This window comes from Amphiprion ocellaris, chromosome 8, assembly GCF_022539595.1.
Source record: "Amphiprion ocellaris isolate individual 3 ecotype Okinawa chromosome 8, ASM2253959v1, whole genome shotgun sequence".
Classification (NCBI taxonomy): domain Eukaryota; kingdom Metazoa; phylum Chordata; class Actinopteri; family Pomacentridae; genus Amphiprion; species Amphiprion ocellaris.
In genome coordinates, this window is record NC_072773.1 from 30,753,817 (window position 1) to 30,774,838 (window position 21,022).

Genomic DNA, 21,022 nt, shown 5'->3' on the forward strand with positions numbered 1-21,022 from the left:
GCAAATGAATGCGTCTTAACCTCGAGCATTCTCTTCAGCTTCGGTGAGGATTTGACTGAGCCGGAAGCAGCGATGATTGCGTTGAGCTGTGGTGTGAGCATGTTGACGTTGTCAGCAAAGTTCCCAACAAAGGTGATGATGTTCATTCTCTGCGTGAGCCTCTCGATCTTGCTGAATAACAACATGAAGCGATCCTCTTCCGCCAGCTGGTCCAGTGGACGGCGCTCTCGCTCATATTGACGCAGCAGCTTCACCTCGCCCTCCGTGGGCAGGAAACGCATCAGGCACTCCACAAAGTCCACAGGTAAGGCCTTGAGGTCAAACCTAAACAAGCAGAACTTATATTCGTAACTTCCTCTACGGATGAGTCTAAAATGATTATTTCAGTTGCATACTTCTCTATCGCTTTGCAGATCTCTTCTGTGGTCTTGTTGGCCTTCCTCAGTGTGATGGCTAAGTTCTTGGAGCGGTTGGCGTCCAGAAGAGTGACTTTGTTCACCGCCTTCTGAGCAACTTTGCTCTTTGTGCAGGACAGATCCACAACTGGACCCTGAGCTCTGGTCTTAAACAGCTCCTCGAACCTCTCCAGATCCAGCTCCTGCCCATGAATAACACTTTATTTACTTTTTCTTAACTTGTATTAAACATTTTGAGAACATATTTTCTCAAGCAGCTTCTTGTTAGTAGCAGCAGGCTTCTGAACTGACAGACTAGTTTGTGTCGTTGGTTCTGATACGACTGATTTCTCTAATGCTGTATATATATTCAGTATAAAAAAGGTGATTTGCCTCAGTTCTGATCAAACTCCACCATCACAGTCCTGATGAAGTAGCTTACCTTGGCTTTAATATGCTAAACTCATAGTATATAATGTGGACATAATGGGGATTAAGACTGAATGTTGGATGTACTTGAATTGTTGTTAATTTATCATACATTTTTTGTGCTGGTGGACATTTGAAACCAAGGTTTTCATCAAAATTAACTATAGAATAAGTTTCATCTGTTTGATTTACCTCCAGCACACGTTCATCATCAATCTCATTGAAGACTGTGCCATTGATCTGATTGGGCTTCAGTGCCGTCCAGTTAAATACGGGCAGGCGGAACTTAGTCTTGATGGGCTTCTTGATTCTGATGGCTGTAGACAAGAAAAAAATATGTGCTTACAAAATGCTCTACTGCCTACAGAGGAACTGAAAACAAAGACAGTCAAGTGAAAGACAGTCAAGCTCTCACCTGACAGACCCAAACTCAAGATAACGGAAGGAGAAGCTTCTGGCAAAGGAGGAGCAAGAGGAGGTGGTGGTGGTGGGACTGGAGCACATGGACCTGCGATTGATGCAGAAGACAATGCTAGTGAGCCTGGATTCAGGTTAATATAGTCAACTGAAAAATGTTCTCACAGACAGTGCACTCTTTCTGCGCACACATGCAACCAAAGGAAACAAGCTTTGTGCTTCCCTTTCCTGTCTGGGTTAGAAGAACACTGATGTGACCCAGCACCTGGCTTGGCACGAACAATCAGAGAAAACAGACCTTCTCTGAGGGTCTATAGCAAACTTTCACATGTATGTGTCAGCAGACATAATCACTGTGAGTCATCGTCTATCACCTGAGGCAGAGGGCAGAGGAGGGGGAGGCGGTGGAGGCGGTGGAGGAGGTGGAGGAGCTTCACTGGCGGGAGGTAAACTGGTGTCTGGCCCTCCTGGTTCTGTCAGCCCAGCTGTTGAACCCAAAGACAGCTGCCCAATGTCCCCCAAAGGGATCCCAAGGCCACTGCTGCCAACACCACCCGCACCGCCCACAGCCAGCGGCTCAATGGCGATGTCTCCGTCAGGTTTCTTGTGCAGACGGATGGTGCCCTGTTGTTCCAGCTCCAGCAGCCGCCTCTCGATGTTGAAGTGCCTCTGGAATGCAGCGTCCTTCTCCTTGATCATCCTCCTCAGGGTGTTGACCTGGGTGTTGGTCGACTCGTACGTCTCCTGAGCGGTCACCAGGGGGCGATAAAGTGCACAGCACAATGACTCCGCAAGCTAAAGAAACATCCTGTTTCCCTGTGACCTAATTTGCTATCACAGCAATTTAGCCACAAGCATCTGAAAGTGATCTTTGCTAACACACAGAGTGAGTGAAGCTGTTCTGATGTGAGGACGGCGAGTAACATTACATCATTATGACTGCAGCTTACCCGGACTGTTTGCAGGTCCTTATCTTTCTGAAGGAGCAGCTTCTCCAGATCAGCTACTTTCATCATTGTTTCATTCTCAACCTCCAGCAGCTTCTCCGTCACCTGGGTAAGACAGAAGAAGGAGAGACCAACAGAGAGATGAGAGGAGGTGAATTGAAGAACTGATGCACAGCGGGCATCTTTCCCAGTTCCCCTCCCTCCCACTGTCTCCTATACACTGCATCATCAATGAGAAATAAGATATACCCAGCAGCATGATGCAGCAAAAGCATGACACAGCTTTTGGTTTTGATTTTGGGCACACTACACATGTTGCATTGGAATTCACAGAGAATCCTCACCCTCATCCTCCCCCGTCATTCCTGACCCCTGAGAGCAGAGTTTGTTATGAAATTCCTAGAATGATGTCAGGGCTGCCTACGACCTTTCCATGTGAAGAAGGTCTTTGCAGAGCTGCGTGGGATACGGAGGCAACTGCCCAGAAAGAGCGAGCCAACACGAACAATAATAAGATTGTTTCACACACAGCATTTTCCAGCATTCCCCACCCAATTATTATCCTGAAGCACTTGTGAAATGCAAACACTGCCAAAGATTCCTAATTACCACGTAGAAACAGCCAAGTTAAATACATAGCTAGTGAACCACAACAATCTCGTAAACGTGCGCAGAGAGCAGCGTAGGTGGTCCGGACTGGGTGGTGCACTTACATGTGACAGGTGCTCCTCCAGCTCATCCACCTTCTCCAGCGCTGCATTCTTGGTCTCCGCGTCTTCCAGCAGCCCACCCACATCAAATACGTTATCCAGGTAGGCCTGGATCTGCACTGACAGCTTGTCACTCTCGGTATGTTTGGATTTCTGCCATGGGGGAGAATGACTGCGATTTAGTGACACTGTACACACATTACACACAGAATATTTGAGCTATTTTCACCCGGATGTTGTTTCCTCACCTCCAGGTAGTCATCCAGTCCGAGTTTGGTGAATTCATACTGCAGATGGACTCTAAAGTTCATGTCCTCAACCGAGTGGACCACAATGTTGATGAACTGCATGCAAGCGACCTGGAGCACAAATTGAAACACACTAAGGCCCCGTTTACATATCTGAGTACATTATCTGACTAATGACATCTAATCCATGATTCCTTGCATTTACACCCGGTATTGGATGGCAGATATCGTAATTAAGAAGCTGAAAATAATAATAGTGATAGATCCAGATACAAAGCTTCTCTCACCATGAAGTCAATGTTTCCTTCCTCGCTGCGGAAGTAATCCATCAGCCTCTCAAAGCGATGCTTTTCTTTGCAAACCTAAAATGCAAAAAGGTGCAGCAATACAGAGGGGTTTCTTTTAAATTTATAGTCAAGACTTACAAGAGTATATTAAAATGAATATGTGATATGATCCTTTTAGGTGAAATGTGTGTGTTAACCTTAGAAACGAGACTTGGACAAATGAAAAGCCCCAGTATTGAAAGAACTGGAAAGTAAGGTCAGCATGTGATATTTTAAATTCACTTATTTTATGTCAGGACATAATAATTAATCTGACTGATGTTGGAGAAGTTTTGCTGCGGCGATAGAGCTGCTTTAAATTATGGAGAAGATTCAGAAAATAGCAACTTAAAGAGAAAGTAATTATTACAAATCCCTTTTTAAAACATTATTTTTAAGGAAAATGTTCAAGAATATTTAATATATAGCTGGTTTTACTATCCTTTTATCATTACAGTATTTTGTAACTTACAGTACATAAAGGTAAGTCAAATCTAAATTAACAATTTACTATATGTTATATAATTTATTTCTAATTTCCAAGGAGATAATCTCCTCTATGTTTTTTACTTCTTGTATGTCTTGACTTGGTGCAACAAATACAGGGTTCTAAATTATGAATACACATCAATACAACATTTGTAATGTTCTAAGGGTCCTTGTTATGCAAATAGAGGACAGCTCATTCAGTTTATAACAGCAATGCAATTATACTGTTCTTTCAGTAATAATTCATGGGAAGGGAAGAAATACAGACATGGGGCATTTTTGACAAATTTCCAGCACACTAAAAGTAGAAATGGGAAACTTTGTGAAGTGCTAACTTGTTTCTGTTTTTATCAGTACTAAAAAATAAAAGCCTGCCCAGTTCTAACAGTCCAAACTAAATGTAGCAGTTATGGTCTGAGTACTTAATTATAATCAGCTGTGGTTGAATACCATAAGTTGCCTTCTTGTGAGATTTCAGAGTCCTGCCACTTTCTATTACAATATCATTTTGGAAAATACCACTGCAAAATTTCCATCTTGTTTTCACTAGTGGGTTGATTAGCTCCTGCATCTCCTTGGGGGCTTTGGCCTGCAAGGTAATTGTCCTGTTCCGGTGTTCAGACGACTGCGCAGGCAGAAACTAAGAGGCTAAGCAAATTTTTGTGGTCCGCTGGCTCCCATCGGGGAGTCGATCCTTATCATTGTTCAAGGTTGGCTCACATCTGGTGTTTTAATGAGACTAATAACCTCCGACAGGCCACCATAGAGCTTTGCTTACACCCTCAGTAGACATGAAATCTCCCAGAGCTCCTCAATTTTCTTCCCTCTACTCTGGTTCTTTATGTTTTTATCCACATGGGTGATGTGGGAGATGATGACAATTTAATTAATACAGTTTAGACTTTTTTCTGGCATTTTCAGTCCTCGCAGGCTAAGCAATGCATTACCACTCAAATGTAGACCATGCAACAGTGTTAATGGTTCAAATTTCATTAAAAAGTTGCTCTGGGCACCTCTTTGAAGTTGTCAAAAGCTGAAAGGATGATCTCGTGACCTCCTCTGACTAGACAGACGGCAGCCAGCAGCTCAAGAACCAAAGCTTTTGTCCTGAAAGTGCAGGAGACATTCATCGGTACAATACACAAGGGCAGGGTTAAACTACAAACACTACCTCTCTCACTAATGAATCAAAAAATTGTCACAAGAAATGTGGAAAAGCACATTGTCTACAGTATCTCTACCCCCAGATTGTATGGCCATTTAAACTGGTGCAAAGTTAACATATAGGGGTCGAAAGCTGTAATCCATACTTAAGTCTAAAACAGGGGAAGGTCTTTATTGCTTTTTAAGTGTTTACCCTCCTAGCCTCTATTATGAACTGATCAGTCCCAGTGGTTTACCGCTAATCTCCCCTTAGTAAACATTCCTTGAACAGCCTGTATATACGCCTCTGATCCTGGACTTCAGAGAGAAGCCGAGCCCCATGGAGAATGGAAACCATATCATATGAACTGGCTGCAGGGTTTCCCCTATTGTTTGACCCAACCCTGCTTCTATGGTGATGGGGTCCTCAGTTCTTACCGCGAGTTCTTATTGTTCAAGCTGAGAGCAATTTCATTGACTGCATGTGCATGAGACATGACCATATTGAAGCCATACTGCATGGAGACACAGAGAGAGAGAAAGCACACGATGTGGTGAAAAAAACAGAGCATATATTCAGCACTTTACGGCACAGGAAACACATGATCGTCCATGTTTAGAACACATACGTATGTCAGATTGCGCATTGCGTTTGTACCTGATAGTTCATGATTGCCCTCAAGCACATGATGCAAACGTGCACATCATCTTTTTGACTCACGAGCCGGGAGTTCTTGATGGTTTTACTGTTGGAAACTGTGCCATAGCTGCAACAGATGGCAGAAGTTAATACCTCCTGGGAATTCAGTAATCAAATTCAGCTTATTACCTTGAAATTGTTATTCAATCACAGCTCATTTCATTCATTTCGTAAGATTATCCGCAATTCATGTGACTAATGTTTTAAGTGTGCACCACAGAGCGAGACAAAGAGAGAAAATTACAGAGAACGTGGGCCAACAGAAAAAACTTTGATGGCTTTTGAGGTTACAGTTGCATTTTGGGAGCTTGGTTTCCTTGCTGTTGTCAACAGACCAAGGTCTGTGCACACACACTGCTGTTATGTAACTGTATTGCACAGTTATCATGTGCACAAAACATTACTGTTCTTGTGCAGTTTATAAGTGGTTTGTACCTTCCCTCATAATTCAATTTTTTTGGTAAACTTTTCATATTCAACCTTTTCTAAAGGAAAACTACATAAAACGTCAGGTTTTTCCAATACAGCATCGGTAGTACTTTGTTTTTAAATGTTATAAAGCATGAAAGTTATTCTTGTGAGGTTTTTATTTTTTTCTGTATACCAAACAATGTTTAATTTCTTTCCATCATATGTTGCTCTAATGTCTCTGTCACTCCTGTCTGTGCAGCGGTGAAGACGAGAATCATAACTGTCCAACAAATGCTGCTGCTCACAGCTGGCTCTCATCTGCAGACAGTGCAGACGCACATCTGGGCAGATGAAGGAGGACCATTAACAAAGAGAGACTCGGAGCACTAGAGGTCAAAGACTTTCAGTTTCTATGTCTGATGCAGCTCGTCATCTCACTGAGTTTGTGCAGAGCAAAGCGTTGAGGTCAACAGAGAGGTCACCAGACTGAGAACTTATCAACCTTTCAGGCATGTTCACAAAACAAACCAGCACCAAGACCACTGGATTGCATGCTAATGTATGTTTACAGCATTCAAGGTTAGCAGAGCGAGGCAATAACAGGGACAGCAAATAGCGGGGAAGCTTTGCTTAGCAATACGTACCGAAGGACAGACTGGCGAGCCGAGCGCACCAGTGTGTTGCAGAAGGGTTGGGTGCTTGTATGGTGCAGATCCTCTATGGACCTGCTCCAAGACTTAGCCTTGTCCAAGAAGCCATCCTCTCCATTTTCCAGCCCCTCAAAATCCAACCTGGGCCACATACAGACAGACAGACAAGCCAACATAGAGGCACAGGGGTGTAGATGGGAGGCATGAGGGAGGTTAGATTAGCGAGGCGGCTTGGTAGAGAGCCAGGGGTTATCACAAGAACCGTCATCAAGCTGCAAGATAAAGCTCAGCACAGACTGTCTGTCCCATTCAGGCAACGTATAGCTCAGCGCTAAACCGCACAGCATCTGTCCAGAAACACATTCGGTTTGCAAAAACAAGGCACACAAACACATCCAAAGAATGCAATGTGCCAGGAGCACATTTTTAGATGCACAAAGCAGTTTAGAGTTCAGTCTACAGGCTCCACATGAAACAATGTGGTAACTCAGCAGCTGAAATCACCACCCAACCCAGTTCATCAGGAAAGGTTTTGGCCATGAGAGGTGTGTTTCAGTTTGTGTACTCACATGACTGCACACTGGGCAAAGGAAAGGTACTCCACCAGGACGTCAAGACCTCTGTTCTCATCATTGAGGAACTCCCTGACCCACCTGCATGAGAACAGAGGGGGGTCAGCAGGGAAGCGAATCAAGAACACACCCTTATCCTTTAGCATTTTACTCAATAATAGAGAAGAGAGAGATAAAAAGAGAGAAAATTGTGGTTAAAGTGATTCCTAGAGTCGACAGACATCTTTCTACATGTCCTTTTGTATCTATACTTATAATTACTCTAATTTATAACAACTAAAATCTTGTCTTAGCCATCCTCCCTATCACTCATAATAACATGTATTATGCGCTGTTCTGTCTCCTGGAATGACAGATGAGAAGAACAAATATTTACTTATAATATTAAGATCTATTTGAAGCATGTACAAAAGGTTGGAGGCAAAAAGAACGTATGAACAAACAGAACTAGTGGACTGTTTTGAAACAAGATGGGCTAAATGAGGCCATTGTGCAAAAGTAAGCCATAGCAGCAAAGAATAAAATAAATTGGGTGGATGACTATTAGTATAATTTAATGTTTAGATATGCATTTTAACACAGATTTTTTACATGTTTAAGTATAGCCACTGTTTTCCCATCAATGTGAGGGCTTAATTGTAGAGCTGCTAGGACTTTTTGATTCACAACTATTATGAAATATAGGTACATTTGTAGATTTAACAGTAAACAAACATCGTTTTTCTTTCTTTATTTATACATTTTATATCATTCTACTGTATTACTGTATTAAAAAATATCTGTTTACATTTTAGCAGTTATCACTATTACAGCTATAGAAGCTAATGATGAATTTGTGTTTTAAATCCAGTAAAGGTATATTTAATTAATCTAAGGATGACAACCAACTATTAAAAAAAAAAAAAACACTGTACTGTGAATTGCTAAAATCTGGGAAAGCAGTCATATCATAACAAAAAAAAGGAGCCAGAGGTTGTAAATAAACCCCCCTGGTTAATCAAACTTATTTGGAAAAGAAAATAAAGTCAAAGTTATCATCCACACCATTCGTTCATTTATCAGCTGGTTCAGCTTTGACCTCCTGAACTTGACATAAATGTGAGCTCACATTTTTCCTATGCAATGGGGGAATTTTCCAAACACTTCAGGTGCTTTCACTCTCCGTATCATCTTGAAACAAAATAGTTTCGATAATCTGCGCAAACTTGTTTACAGCATGTGTGAGTGTAAAACACTTCATGGTTCTTCTTAGTCTGATTTATTTCTTTATTGATATGACCTCTTTTCTTTGGTGAGTGCAATGTTATGATAACCAACAGGATTTATGTCCCAAACTACAAAAATAGGACTTAAGCTGTAATAATCATGAACTAGATTCAGAGAGCGCAGTACTCTGCCAAGGCTGCTCAGTTGATGTATCATTTCCAACAGATGAAATATTTAATAAAAAATAACCTGATGCTGAGCACAGGCATGTTCTATGCATGTGCATGTTATGTATGAATACCGAATTGGGTGTAAATTACTCTTATAAAGGTCTGTTGATCAGTTCATCACTTTTGGCAAGCCTCTGTTTTCCTAGTGTTAAAATAACTGTTCCCTCTTTGCTTTTATTTGGAAGGCATATTTTTAATGTTATGGGCTTTTATTTTGTCACCATTCCAGCGGCACAGGAAGTGTTTATCTAAGAAGCAGTTTCTTGACATGACGAAGGCGCTGCTGAAAAGTCCGCAAATTCACATAAAGATGAAAGAAAACGGTTCCACGCTGTAGCTGTCTAGCAAAGGATGTGACTAAACTTATAAGCACCTTGCTGGGATGGAGACAAGCTCTGATGGTGTTTCCTAAAGAAAGGAGTGAAGGACAGAAAGGTGAATTTGTGTTGAAAATAAGGCTGATGGCTGAATGTAAATAAAGGCTTTGTGAAACATAGGAGCTTCACCATTGTCTAGCTGGGGTTTGCTACATCACGTGACCTAAATATGTAGCAGGCGGCAGGAATTGATGGGACTCAGAAACACCCCACAGTTTAATCAATTGTTCCTTGTAGGATTTCCAATGGCTAAATCACAGTCAATTTGTAGTAGGATCACAATCATGTGATCGTCAGCAGGCAACTGATACAGTTTTCACTTGTTGTCATGGTTACAGCGATGCCATGCCAGCCGCTATGTCTGGCAATGGGAAATCCTTAATAAAGCCGTGGATCCAGACTATAAGCCGCATCACAGTGAAAATTTAATGAGGTGGTCCTTGTGTCATTTCTGACTTCCCCTGAAAATTTCATTTAAATCCGTTTGTCCATTTTTGAGTAATGTTTCACACGGACAGACAGACAGATGGATTCACAGACAAACGTACGCTGATCGTCACATAACTCTGCTGCTGTTCCTTGGCAGAGTAATTATTTCTGAAGGTAGTTCTAAAGGGGGTCTTTCCTCTGCTGACTAAAAGAACTCGGCAAGAATTTCATGGAACGTAAATGTGAGCAAGGCTTCAGATTTCCTCCCTCATTTAACTCCAGTTTTCTGGAGAGAGAAACGACTCCAAACAAAGGAATTCCCATTGCAACGAGAGAAAGAATGTGGAGGGCATATGGCTAAGAGAGCTGGGCTCAGGTCGAACCGCTGACACTCAGCAGTATTTGGTCTGCCTCCCCCACAGAGTCCCTTCACCTCCTCCCTCCATTTCTTCAGGGAACTCTGGAGGGGTGGGGGGCGGACAGGATCGGGGTAAAAGGTTCTTAAAATAGTCTTGAAATGCTGGTTGTGATGACAGACTGCTGGTCAGCCAATGGCAGAGGAGGGAAGCAAAGAGAGGTGAGCAGAGGAAAAGAGGAACAAAGCAGCGAGACTCGGGGCAGGAGGGAAGAGGAGGGAGGTGGGAGGCGGGTAAGGAGGTGGGCTTGATCATCAGTTTCCTGCCCCCCTCCCCCATCTCTCCTTGCCTGTGACCCCCCACTCTTTCCTCCCTCTACTTCTCTCCAACCAGTTGCTATTTCAGGTTTTCTTGGCAATCTCAGGAATAACACACCAGAAAGGGCCCAGGATTCAGACACACACATTAAACCAGCATCTGTTACACTTAATCCCACCCACAGAAGTCTTCTGAAAATAGTCCTCCTCTTTTCTTTGCCCGTGAGTCTTTCTGGGAAACGCATTGAAACAGCCCCTTATTGATGAAGCCTAATAGTATATGAGGTTTTCATGGAGCTCACTGACTGCTATGGAAAATCAAAGCGTTTTTCCATGCTCCATTTTTGTCTGGGAATCCAGTGGCGAGTCACCGCAGCATCTTTTTATGCAAAAACATCTGTCAAGCATAATGTCTGCAACACTGAGGGGTAGAAACGCAAAGTATCATCCACACCTGCAGTAGGTGAAGAGGTGGACAGCGCTAAAGTCTGAGACAAAACAATGCAAAAATGGAGTTTGCTTGACTAACTGAGAAATGAGTAGAAGCATCCTTGTGTTTGGTCTTGGGCTTTTCACCGGGTTCAGCAATGGTCAGCCAGGCTTCCTGTCCCTCTGGCACACACAACAAAGCTTCCTGCTCCACACTACGGGGGAGTGGACGAGGTAGCACAATGGCTACCATCTGGGCATTATGAGGACCAGCTCTATGAAGTGGAGCTGCAGAGCTTGGCAAGTTAGAAACAATGGGGGAGATCTGGGCACAACTAGGAGCTCTGGGTCCCCACAGCAGCAGGGACACACAAAGGAATATTCTTTGCAAAGGAAAACAACAATGTGGTTTCCTCAAGCTTTGTGCATCGATGAATAAATTTGTGCAATTCACCGGGAAAATGGAAGATGAGAATTGATTACCCAATGTGGTTCGTCCTCAGCGATATCTCCAGCTCCCTCAAGACTTTTGTAGATTCCTGCACACGCCTCCGAAACTTCTGTAAGAAGTAATGAAAGCAGAGAGTTTGCTGCAGATTTATCATTATCCAAGTCTTAAGAAACATTAGAAGGTTCACTTGAAAGAGTCCTCCACCGATTAATTGCTGCACTCCTACAAAAAAGAAAAGAAAACCTAATAAGCAGAACTACAGATATCAACTTGGTCTCTACATCATCCACAACCTGAAATTCTGACATCCAGGTGTGTTATGCTACTAGCAGCTCATGTTGCATGAAGCAGGACAAAGAGTTGCCATCATTTTCTAGATTGACATCACTTGAGGCAATTTATCAGATTTCACGGAGCTCGCTCTGGAGTCACAGTTGCAGCGCAAAAGACTTGTAGACAGGCTTTGATGTGCAGAAATTGGTGGAGTTCCCCTTTAAATGGATGCTACATGATCATTTTACGTCATACCTTGCGTGTAACTCCAGGGTCTAAGTATCCTCGTAGCTTCTGAATGTAGGTGTGAGGTGGGTTCTTCACCTGAAACCTCTCCTGAAGACACACAACAGAGCAAGCATTGGAATGTGAGTTTGCTGTAATAATAATCATTGTAATAATAACTCTATTTGTATAACACCTTTTGAAAATGTAGTTACAAAGTGGTTTACAATAAAACAAATGACAAATTAGACAATGAAAATAAATAAATAAGATCTCAAACATGGGATATAAACAAGATGAAATAGCTAAACGAATCATTTTGTGTATATATGTGTGTGTATATTAGGGGTAAGACTCTATGGTGTTATTTGCAGTGTGATTTTACCTAAGTAATTCACACGTTAGGGATTAAAACCCAAGAAAAATTATATAAAATACCACTTTACTTCACTGTAATAAATATTTAGGCTGAGACCCCACAGTGTTTTTAACTATGGAGAATGACCTAACTAAAATAATAATATAGCTAATACCCACAACATTATAAACAGAATTTAATTAGTGGTGGGACGCGATTAAAAAAAATTTAATCTAATTAATTACAGGCTTTGTAATTAATTAATCACAATTACTTGTAGTTGTGTCAAATAGCAATATTTGACACAATAAGTGAAGTTTTTCAATTCAAATAAAATTGTGGTTGACAGTTGAATCAATGAATAGACATATATGTGTTTAGAATTTAAAATTTATTTAAAAAAAAGGAAAATGGGACCTATAGAAAAAGTGATTTTGATGACTTAAAGCCTGAATTTAGTTGTTTTTTCCACTGTATGGCACATAAAATCAGCATAAATAGGAGCTTCAGAAAGTTGAAAATCCAGAGATTCATTCTGTTTTCATCTTTTCTGGGTCTGATAAATGGTGTAATTTTGATGGTTCTTTTTATATGAATATCAATTTTTATTTATGTAATTTTTTTATAAACAGAAAGTTTATAATAAAGTTATTAAAAGAGATATTTTTGTTGTTTAGGTTATTCCTCCTCCAAGGCAGAGCCTTGACAGAGTAAAAACTTAAACCACAAAAATGTTTCATTTCTATTTATCTGCATTTTTCAACTGTCTGCTACATTCACAGATTACTGCAAATCTAAGTGCAATTATAGCGATTTTATTCAACATTTTAAGACTTTCTGTAAACTCAAGCACTGTCTAGAAATGTGGTCTATTATGGGATGGCTACACCGTTAGCCGTTAGCATGACTCGTAGCTAACGTTAGCTCTGGTGCTAACAGCAACATGTTTTACATTGAGGTGATGCCGTCAGCTTGAAGTGACGCAGTGATCAGAAAACTCTTTGTTGTACAATTTGCACACAACCAGGCTTTTATCCAAGCTGCCATCAGGAAGATTTTTAAAAGAAAACTTCATGGCCAACAAGCTCAATCTCGTCTTCCTTCACTGTTCACCAGTGCCTGACTTCACTCAGTACTTCCTGTGCTTCTTCTTCATGGCTACAAACAGACTTTAGGTTCATTACCGCCACCTACTGGGCTGGAGTGTTCATCAGAGTTACCGGTGTGCCAGAAATGAGGGAACTCTGATGAGGGCATAACAAATTACGTTAGTATTTGTAACGCGTTATTTTCGTGGCAATTAATTAATCGAAATTAACAAGTCCCAGCCCTAAATTTAATCTAACGAATATAAATATTGAGACTAAGACCCTACAGAATTATTAGTTATGGAGATTAACTTGACTGATTCAGAGCTTAATTTTTGACATGACAAAAATATATCTGAAAACTGAACAAGTCCCCTTTGATTCCCCGTGAGCCAGCTTCATTTTCTTTTTTCTATAGTGATTGCTTTGGTGTAGAATGAGTAACGTGGGCGAACGTGTTCTGGTAATTCATAAGCTGAAGAATTCACCTGGTCGCATATGAGGTCCCACTTCTTCTCATTGTCATACTGTCTGAGCAGACGGGCTTTGTCTGGAGGCAGGTTCATAGAATTCTGAAAATGCAAAAAAACTGAGCATTAGTTTCATTTACAGCAGCATATTTCCCCTTTCTCTGTTTTTTTATTATTTATAGTAGCTGTGACTGAGTGTGTGTCAGTGTCTGGCGCCAACAGCAAAGTACCGGACAGAAATTTTGGGGACTTACACTATGACCTCACTTCCTATGTTGACTGTCGGCATCCTGTCACAGGAGATGATCCGCATCTCCTCTCTGGTCTCAACTCTCAGTATCGTTCAGGCAGCGTTATGCTTTTAACCACAACGTGCGGCTATCGGAGCGCAGGCTCATTACTAGGACTGTCATCTTAACCAGCCATAAAAACACTTTAACGCCACATGAGATGTCCCGAGGCAACCAGTTTACTGGGCTCAAATTAAACCCTAAATGCTGTAATTTGTGCTTAGAGACCAAACCATTGGGGCATTTTATGTCCTGATGACAACTGCAAAGAAAAACACAAACTGTAGGACACACACTTTTGACTAATTACTTCCTTGACTGAGCCAAATTCTTGTAAACAGGGGGTTGACATGGAAATCTTAAAAATGAGGAAGCGTGACAATAAGAGGGAGCTGGCAGTCCCTGAAACTGATCGCCTCAGCGATTACCTTTGAAGAGACGTGGGATCTTTTGCACTCTTTTGCACCATCGTCAACAACTATCGAAAACGCAACACCCTGCCCTGTTAACCCCTCCTGAGCCAGATGTGATGTTTACACTGGGATTTTTCCAGTGTTTGATAAATGGAAACCCCATGCATTTGTTCCTATGATGAACACTCAGGGGTGGAACATCACATGTGAGCATGTCAAAGTTAGTTTTCCACATCGAGACAGCATTGCTCACTCCATCATGAATCATGCTGTCTAGCGAGGACTGAAGATAGAGGCAAAGGCATGACACTTTCACATACATTCACATTAAAGTGCATAGTTTAGTGATCACAAATCATGATGCACACTCAAGAATGAACTTGCCAATGGATGCCACGATCAAGCCATTAAAAACTCCTTAAAAGAAAAAACTGACAAAGCTCTAACAGATTATAACTGCAGAGGAGAGCAGTGACAAGATGTTACATATGGAGAATTTTGATTAACCTAAAAGAAAAAAAAAAACTCACGTAGGAGAGAGGGGGAGAAGTAACATGCATACCAGATGTTGAGAATTACAGGAGGAATGTGTCCTGTTTAGAGTAGTAGTTTATAGTAGTACATTTTCTCTCTTGTCTGACCCCTGAGCTGCTCTCTCCTCCTCTGCCTCTCCTGGGAGAAATTCCACCTACAACAGTCTTTAGGAAGGTCAGACTGAGAATTAAAGAGTAGAATCCTCCATCTGGATTTGTCTTTAATAAACTATCTGCGTGAGCAATAGCTAGAAATTTTTGATTAAAAAGAGGTTTCAAAAAAACAGAATCAGTTGGTTGGTCCACTTTTTTCATATTTTATTAAATAATAGCTGCCAGTTGATGCTGGTTATAAGAAAACATAAATATCAACTCATTTTAAACATACATTTCTCAATACTTTAAACTTAAACATTCCTTACCAGATAACGAATTAGCAACTATTTTCGTAATTGTTAAAAAGCCAAAAAAAAAGTTTGGTTCCACCTTTTCAACTGCGCAAATTTGCCTCTTTTATTGGCCGTATATCACTGTAAAGTCAATTTTGAAAAACTTACCTCTAGCTAGGCAAAAAAACTAGCTGATTAAGTAAGAAGACAAATCAGTGATAAACACAATATTCAGCTGCGAGTCAAATTTACTGAATATTGTAACTGTACGGCATTCACCTTTTGAGTTTAAGTGAACTAACACTTGTTTGAATTTTTAATATAGAAAGAAATTCAAAGTATAAATTTATTGCACCAAGTGAATACTTTAAATACACTCCAGATTATGTTCTATAAATTCGGTTTTGACATTAAACACCCAAATGGTAAATGAAAAAAAAAAGCCTGGATATCTGTTCCAGCATCTGTCCAGCCCTAAAGCCTGCTTCCCTTTGTTTTCTCGGTCAGTCATGCATACAAAAGTAGAACTGTGGGGCAAACAGGCAAAGAGCAAAGTCTCCTTTTGTAGTAATTTAATTGTGGATTACTGGAAAACATGCAGGCCAGATGAACACACAGATAGTCATCCGTTCAGTGAAGACAAACGAGCAAAAGAATCCACAACCTGCCTGTTGGTGTTGCATTTAAATGGATGATTTCAGTTATTAAACTATTCAGGAATAGAATTTCAATGACGATGAATAAAGGCACAGGGATTCCCAACCCTCAGCTTACAGAAAAGTCATTATGACCAATGAAGCCACATAAAAACTCCAGTGTTTAGTATTGTTCAGCTAACAGTTGGAGCCTCAGGTACTCTAAACAAATACAGGTGACACTCTGCAGATGTCTGTCAGCCACAACTGCTAAAATAATGTTTGCTTGAATGACATTAGGGCAAAAAAAGCAGAAGGGAAGGTTTCCTTTCAGACTAGATTCGAGTAATTTGAGCCAAGCAACCCAATTTAGCTAATTTCATTTCACTTTCTCCCACAGTGATATTATCTTGCACTTCCTGTGTTTATAAGTAGCCAAAAGTAGCTGTTATTTGGTGGACAGGGAGCAGTAGCGCTATATAGTTTGGGATTCACCGGCATATTTTACAGGAAAAAATACTACAGATATGCCAAAAATGTGTGCTTCTTGTTGTTATGTTGCCATGCTGCCTACAGGCTCTCTCCTCCAGTGTGGCCTTTCTTGTTTGACCTGAGACGGGCCTCGACAAAGGATTCAGTGTGGAACTTTGTTTGGATTTGGTGCCGTGCCATTCCCATCCTTTGACATTTGAGCTATTTTTTTCCTCATAGAAAATTGCTAACAATGGCTGGTGGGCAGGGTCAGTGTATCGCTCCCCCCAGCTGGTGCCGTGTGGAGCAAAATCCGGGTAAAACACAACACCAGTACACTGCATAACCAGATGGACTGGTTCTATTACTGCTGCTATCTCTAAAATCATTAGGACTCCATTGTGAGCCGACGGGAAACTGAAGTTCCAAACAAAACCAGTGATGGGACAGAATGAAAAATATCAGGTTATTACACTATTGTGGCTTAAAGGATCAAAATATATTCTTTGTTTTTTGCACAGAAATCACAGTTAGACAAAAGAAGTACATAAAGACATTAACAAAATATTTCATAGAAGAAATAAGACAGAAAATGAATCAACGCTCATTTGGATTCAGTGATTCAAGTGTTTTACCTTAAGTGTGCTTTTCTCTTCTTTATATCTTTGTAAATTAAATGGATTTGGATTTTATTTTAAAAAATATATCTCTGAGAAACTACAATGAGGACTTTCCTCTATGTTTTTATTGAAATATTAAAATGTATGAATGACAGCTTAACTTAAACTGAAAAGAGCCATTGGTGATTTGACAAATAACATGGAAAAAAACATATTTTGCACAAAAACTAATAGAAACCGGATGCTTTAAAGCACAACTGTTGCACAAGGTTATAAATTCTAAAACACAGAGACATTTGAGCCATTAGCAAAAGCAGACGGGGGTGTTCAGTCTTCAACAGTAAAACAGGGTCATGTTACAGGTTAAGGAGGCAAAGAGAGTCCAGGAGAGCGATCAAGGACTCAGCAGAGCACTCAAGTCACACAAAAACGCCCACGACTGAGGGGGATGCTGAGGAGCCGACGGTCATTTCAGACTTCAGAGTCTACAGGGCAGCTCCATCTGCCCTCCTCTGGACAGCCTCCTAATTCAAGCTGATTTACAGTTAGCCTTGAGTTGAGTTTACAACCTGCAAACTTCAACCAGAAGATAAAAAGCAGAAAGAATGACAGGACGTTTCCTCCAAGACCTTTCTCACAGCTTCACACTTTTATCACACCACCACACACCAAAGTAAACTATTCTTAATTGCAGAGCTCAGCCTGTTTGTTCTTGTAGAGGGCAACATGTTGCTTCGTAAGTTGCTCCAGAAAGTTCTGCTCATTACAGTTTTTGATAATATTGTTTGTTCTGAATCTGGCTTATATATTTACAGCAGGGATCGATGTGTTTTTCAGGGCCAATACCAATGCCAATTACTGGTAATCGACAAAGGCTGATGACCGATATTTGCTGCTGATAGCAGAGCCCCTGTCAATCATAACTAGGCTTCCTCATTAATAAGGGTGACGTGAATATGACCGATAGATATTGGAGTGCTTAAATTAGGATGCTATCCTCTGTTCACGTGGGATCGATTGAAACTGATAAGTTTGTCTTGTGCAGCTACATCTGTTGTTCTTCTCTGTTTTCTTAATCTTTCGCTATTCTGTCACTTTTATTGCCCATTAAGGTCCATATCCTAAAGCATTATTAATTATTGCTTTCCAGATCTTTTTGTTTATGTTTTTAGTGTCTATTGTTTTATAGACGGCTTTCTAGACTTAGCCAGTTGCCGTTAGCATAGCTTTAGCCACTGTGAAAGCTAATTTCCTGGTTTGTGCCAACGGCTTGTGTTTCTTGTTTTTGCAGTCTCTGCTTGAGAGTCATTTCTGGGACAACAAAGTGACAACAGACAGAGAGAAATGGCTGCATCAGACCATGTTTAATTCATCGATAATCAGTGAGAAAAGTGCCAAATAGCGGCCATGATAATCATCCAGACCGATAATCAGTCTATCCCTAGTTTGCAGTGTTTGCTAACCTAATGCATAGCCCATTAAGAAAAAAGGTATTATGCTTGCTCTTATCCAACATAAATTAAATGTTCAGGCCTAAACAACCTGCACGTGGCCTATAAAGCAAATTCATTCAGTGTAATTCTCTCCTTCGTGCTCCGTCCGCGGGTTGGAAAATCAGAGTCTGTGCTTTTTTTATCTGCTTTGATTGGTTTATACAGGCCAGACTTCTCGCAGGGAAAGGAGTGGGTGGCTAAAGAGCTCACCGTGCTGCTCAGAGCCTGTGGCGGTTCAGACTTGGAGACCCACACAGCCTCAACACATAGCAGTCTGCTCATCAGGGTGGGGTCCAGGAAGAAGGGACCTGTGGCTCAGCTCCACTGTAAACTGGCCCACTAACATAATCAAAGGACAAAACTGAAGAAAACAATGCACTGCGCTTAGTAAACACATCCAGACAAGACAAGGCAGGACAGTTTAGCTCATGTGTGCCACATTTCTTCCATTCTGGTAACTTCATGTGATTCATCCAAAGACATCAAAGTGGCATCAGTCTTGTCTTCTCATCAAACTGAAGAAATGAAAGAGCATATTCCCCAATGTGTCAAACTATTTTCTTTGCCTTCTTAACTATTAATAATAAAAACCTGTAACAATGTGACATTTAACCTTCTGAACTCCAAGCAGTGTCTGTTTTTTTTCTGCTCCTGTCACATTTGTACTCTCTGTGGGCTCGTTTTTCATTGTAATATAAAGTCCTGCACCCCTGTGGAAACAGCACAACAATGTCTAGAAGTAGACAGAACTGAAAAAAGTGGTTTTTGTTCAGTCTAACAAAGTTGCAGAACACAAAAGCCATTAACAAAAGAAAAAAATACAAAAGCTAAAATGCCCCCCTCTTTCCTGACAATAATCCTACGACTCTTTCAGATGATAAAAGCCCAGAATAATCAGCAGATATCTGACAAAGCGGACGAGAAAACACAATTTGTACTGTTAATACTACACTTAATCATCTCAGGGTTAATTATTGTCTGCTGCTTCTCTTTTCCTAATGCAAACTAATATGTAGCGTATATTGTTTCAAAGCAACGCTGCCATATATGAAAAAGAAACACATTCTAATGATCCTGTAACAAAGAAAAATAATGAAACGGCCAGTGAGGGTAAGATAAGACCTGTTGATCTTTACCAAAGTTTGCTGTCTGAAGCGGTTGGAAAAATCTGGACTACTGATCCATGTTTAGAAGTGGATCCAACAAGGAGGCAAAGAAAACACAATGAATACAGGACCTGGCACGACTGTGTTTTCTTTAAGCGTATTAACTGAGTATAGTTTAGAAGGGAAAGTGATGCACCAGTTCTTACTATAGCAGAAATGGCTGGACATAGTTCAAGATAAATGTCTCCTTTAGGGGAAAAAAAGGGAAGAAGGGAAATAAATAACTGCCTACACCCTAACAAAGTCTGAGAAAGGTCAAATATAGAACAAACCTCTGGCTGCTGGACATACGCTACATGTCACAAACACTTATAGAAGACTGTAGGTGGGACTGAATAAACCAGATGACCTGTTTAGATGATGTAACGTGGTAAATATCAGCGTGAATCAGAGCCAGGCTATGACAGTCTAACATATCATACTAGCTTTCTATTAATGAATGTCGCTGTCAGTGCTATTGTTTGGATTCCTCCTCTTCCTTGGTACTGAAACACAATGAGAGGAGACAGGATGAGAGGCTCAGCTGTTGTCGTCACAGGGCTGCAGGGACTTCCTTAACTCTTCAGGAAATCAAAAACTGCCCTGAGTAAGTTGAGGTTTGTTCTGGAGCTGTAATATGAGCGTGTGTTTTCGCACATCCACTCCAACAATGTGTTTATGTATGAATGAACTGAAGCTGCTTTTCCAGCTCCCAGGTAAAGCCTCATTTAACTGGAAGCAACAGAGCAGAGTGTGAGAAAACACTGCCCCCCTTTCTCCGAGCAGACATCCGATCACCCGGTCGCTCTTTTGCGAGGTAACCCAAACCTGGTGAGCTCAACAAAGCATGAGCGCTGCACAAAGATGCTGCAGGACTAAAAAGGCAAATGGCAGATGCAACCAAACACAGACTGAAGACAGGACAGACAGCGAGTGCAGAGGTGAAGATGTTTTTCTTGCAGGTGGAGAGATAAAGTTTTCTTAAGGCTGGTACTCCTCCCTGTTCACTCCTTTTGATGCTGGTCCTTGTTTGCAAAGCAAATACGAACAGGTTCAGTTAGGAGTTTGTTTATTAAGACATTAGCACAACAGATAAGGCCATGCACCTTATTTATGTGCTAACGAAGCGTCAGTAGGCAAACCACGTTCTCACGATGTGAAACCTAAAGCTTGTGTAGTGAGTGAAAACACTAACAAATTGATACAAACAGAATTATCTTAAATTACTTTCAATCATCCAGCCCTAAAACAATGAAGAAGGAAAATTCTTTATATTCCACAGAAACCAAACAATAGAGATTCTGTTCTGTTACATCCTAACATCTGACCAGTCTGACCAGTTTAAAGTAAAAAAGAAAAAAGATATATAATTTAGAGTGGCACAAAA

The 21,022-nt window shown here is 40.9% G+C and overlaps 1 protein-coding gene across 4 annotated transcripts in view; it reads right to left on the reverse strand.

Annotated features, from left to right (window-relative positions):
• The window catches only part of fmnl3 (formin-like 3), a 37,384-nt gene that overhangs the window by 6,720 nt on the left and 9,642 nt on the right, over positions 1–21,022 (reverse strand). For 3 of the 4 annotated variants that reach the window (XM_023290174.3, XM_023290171.3, XM_023290172.3), the window contains exons 2-18: positions 13,665–13,748; positions 11,761–11,841; positions 11,265–11,341; positions 7,435–7,518; positions 6,860–7,006; positions 5,763–5,871; positions 5,543–5,619; positions 4,975–5,068; positions 3,434–3,508; positions 3,147–3,257; positions 2,902–3,051; positions 2,192–2,293; positions 1,616–1,985; positions 1,240–1,332; positions 1,017–1,141; positions 396–598; positions 21–324 (exon numbers count right to left, since the gene is read on the reverse strand). In XM_023290174.3, the coding sequence (XP_023145942.1) occupies positions 21–324; positions 396–598; positions 1,017–1,141; positions 1,240–1,332; positions 1,616–1,985; positions 2,192–2,293; positions 2,902–3,051; positions 3,147–3,257; positions 3,434–3,508; positions 4,975–5,068; positions 5,543–5,619; positions 5,763–5,871; positions 6,860–7,006; positions 7,435–7,518; positions 11,265–11,341; positions 11,761–11,841; positions 13,665–13,748 (2,286 nt within the window). The remainder of the gene's footprint in view (positions 1–20; positions 325–395; positions 599–1,016; positions 1,142–1,239; positions 1,333–1,615; positions 1,986–2,191; positions 2,294–2,901; positions 3,052–3,146; positions 3,258–3,433; positions 3,509–4,974; positions 5,069–5,542; positions 5,620–5,762; positions 5,872–6,859; positions 7,007–7,434; positions 7,519–11,264; positions 11,342–11,760; positions 11,842–13,664; positions 13,749–21,022) is intronic. The other variant, XM_023290176.3, reaches the window with a different exon arrangement.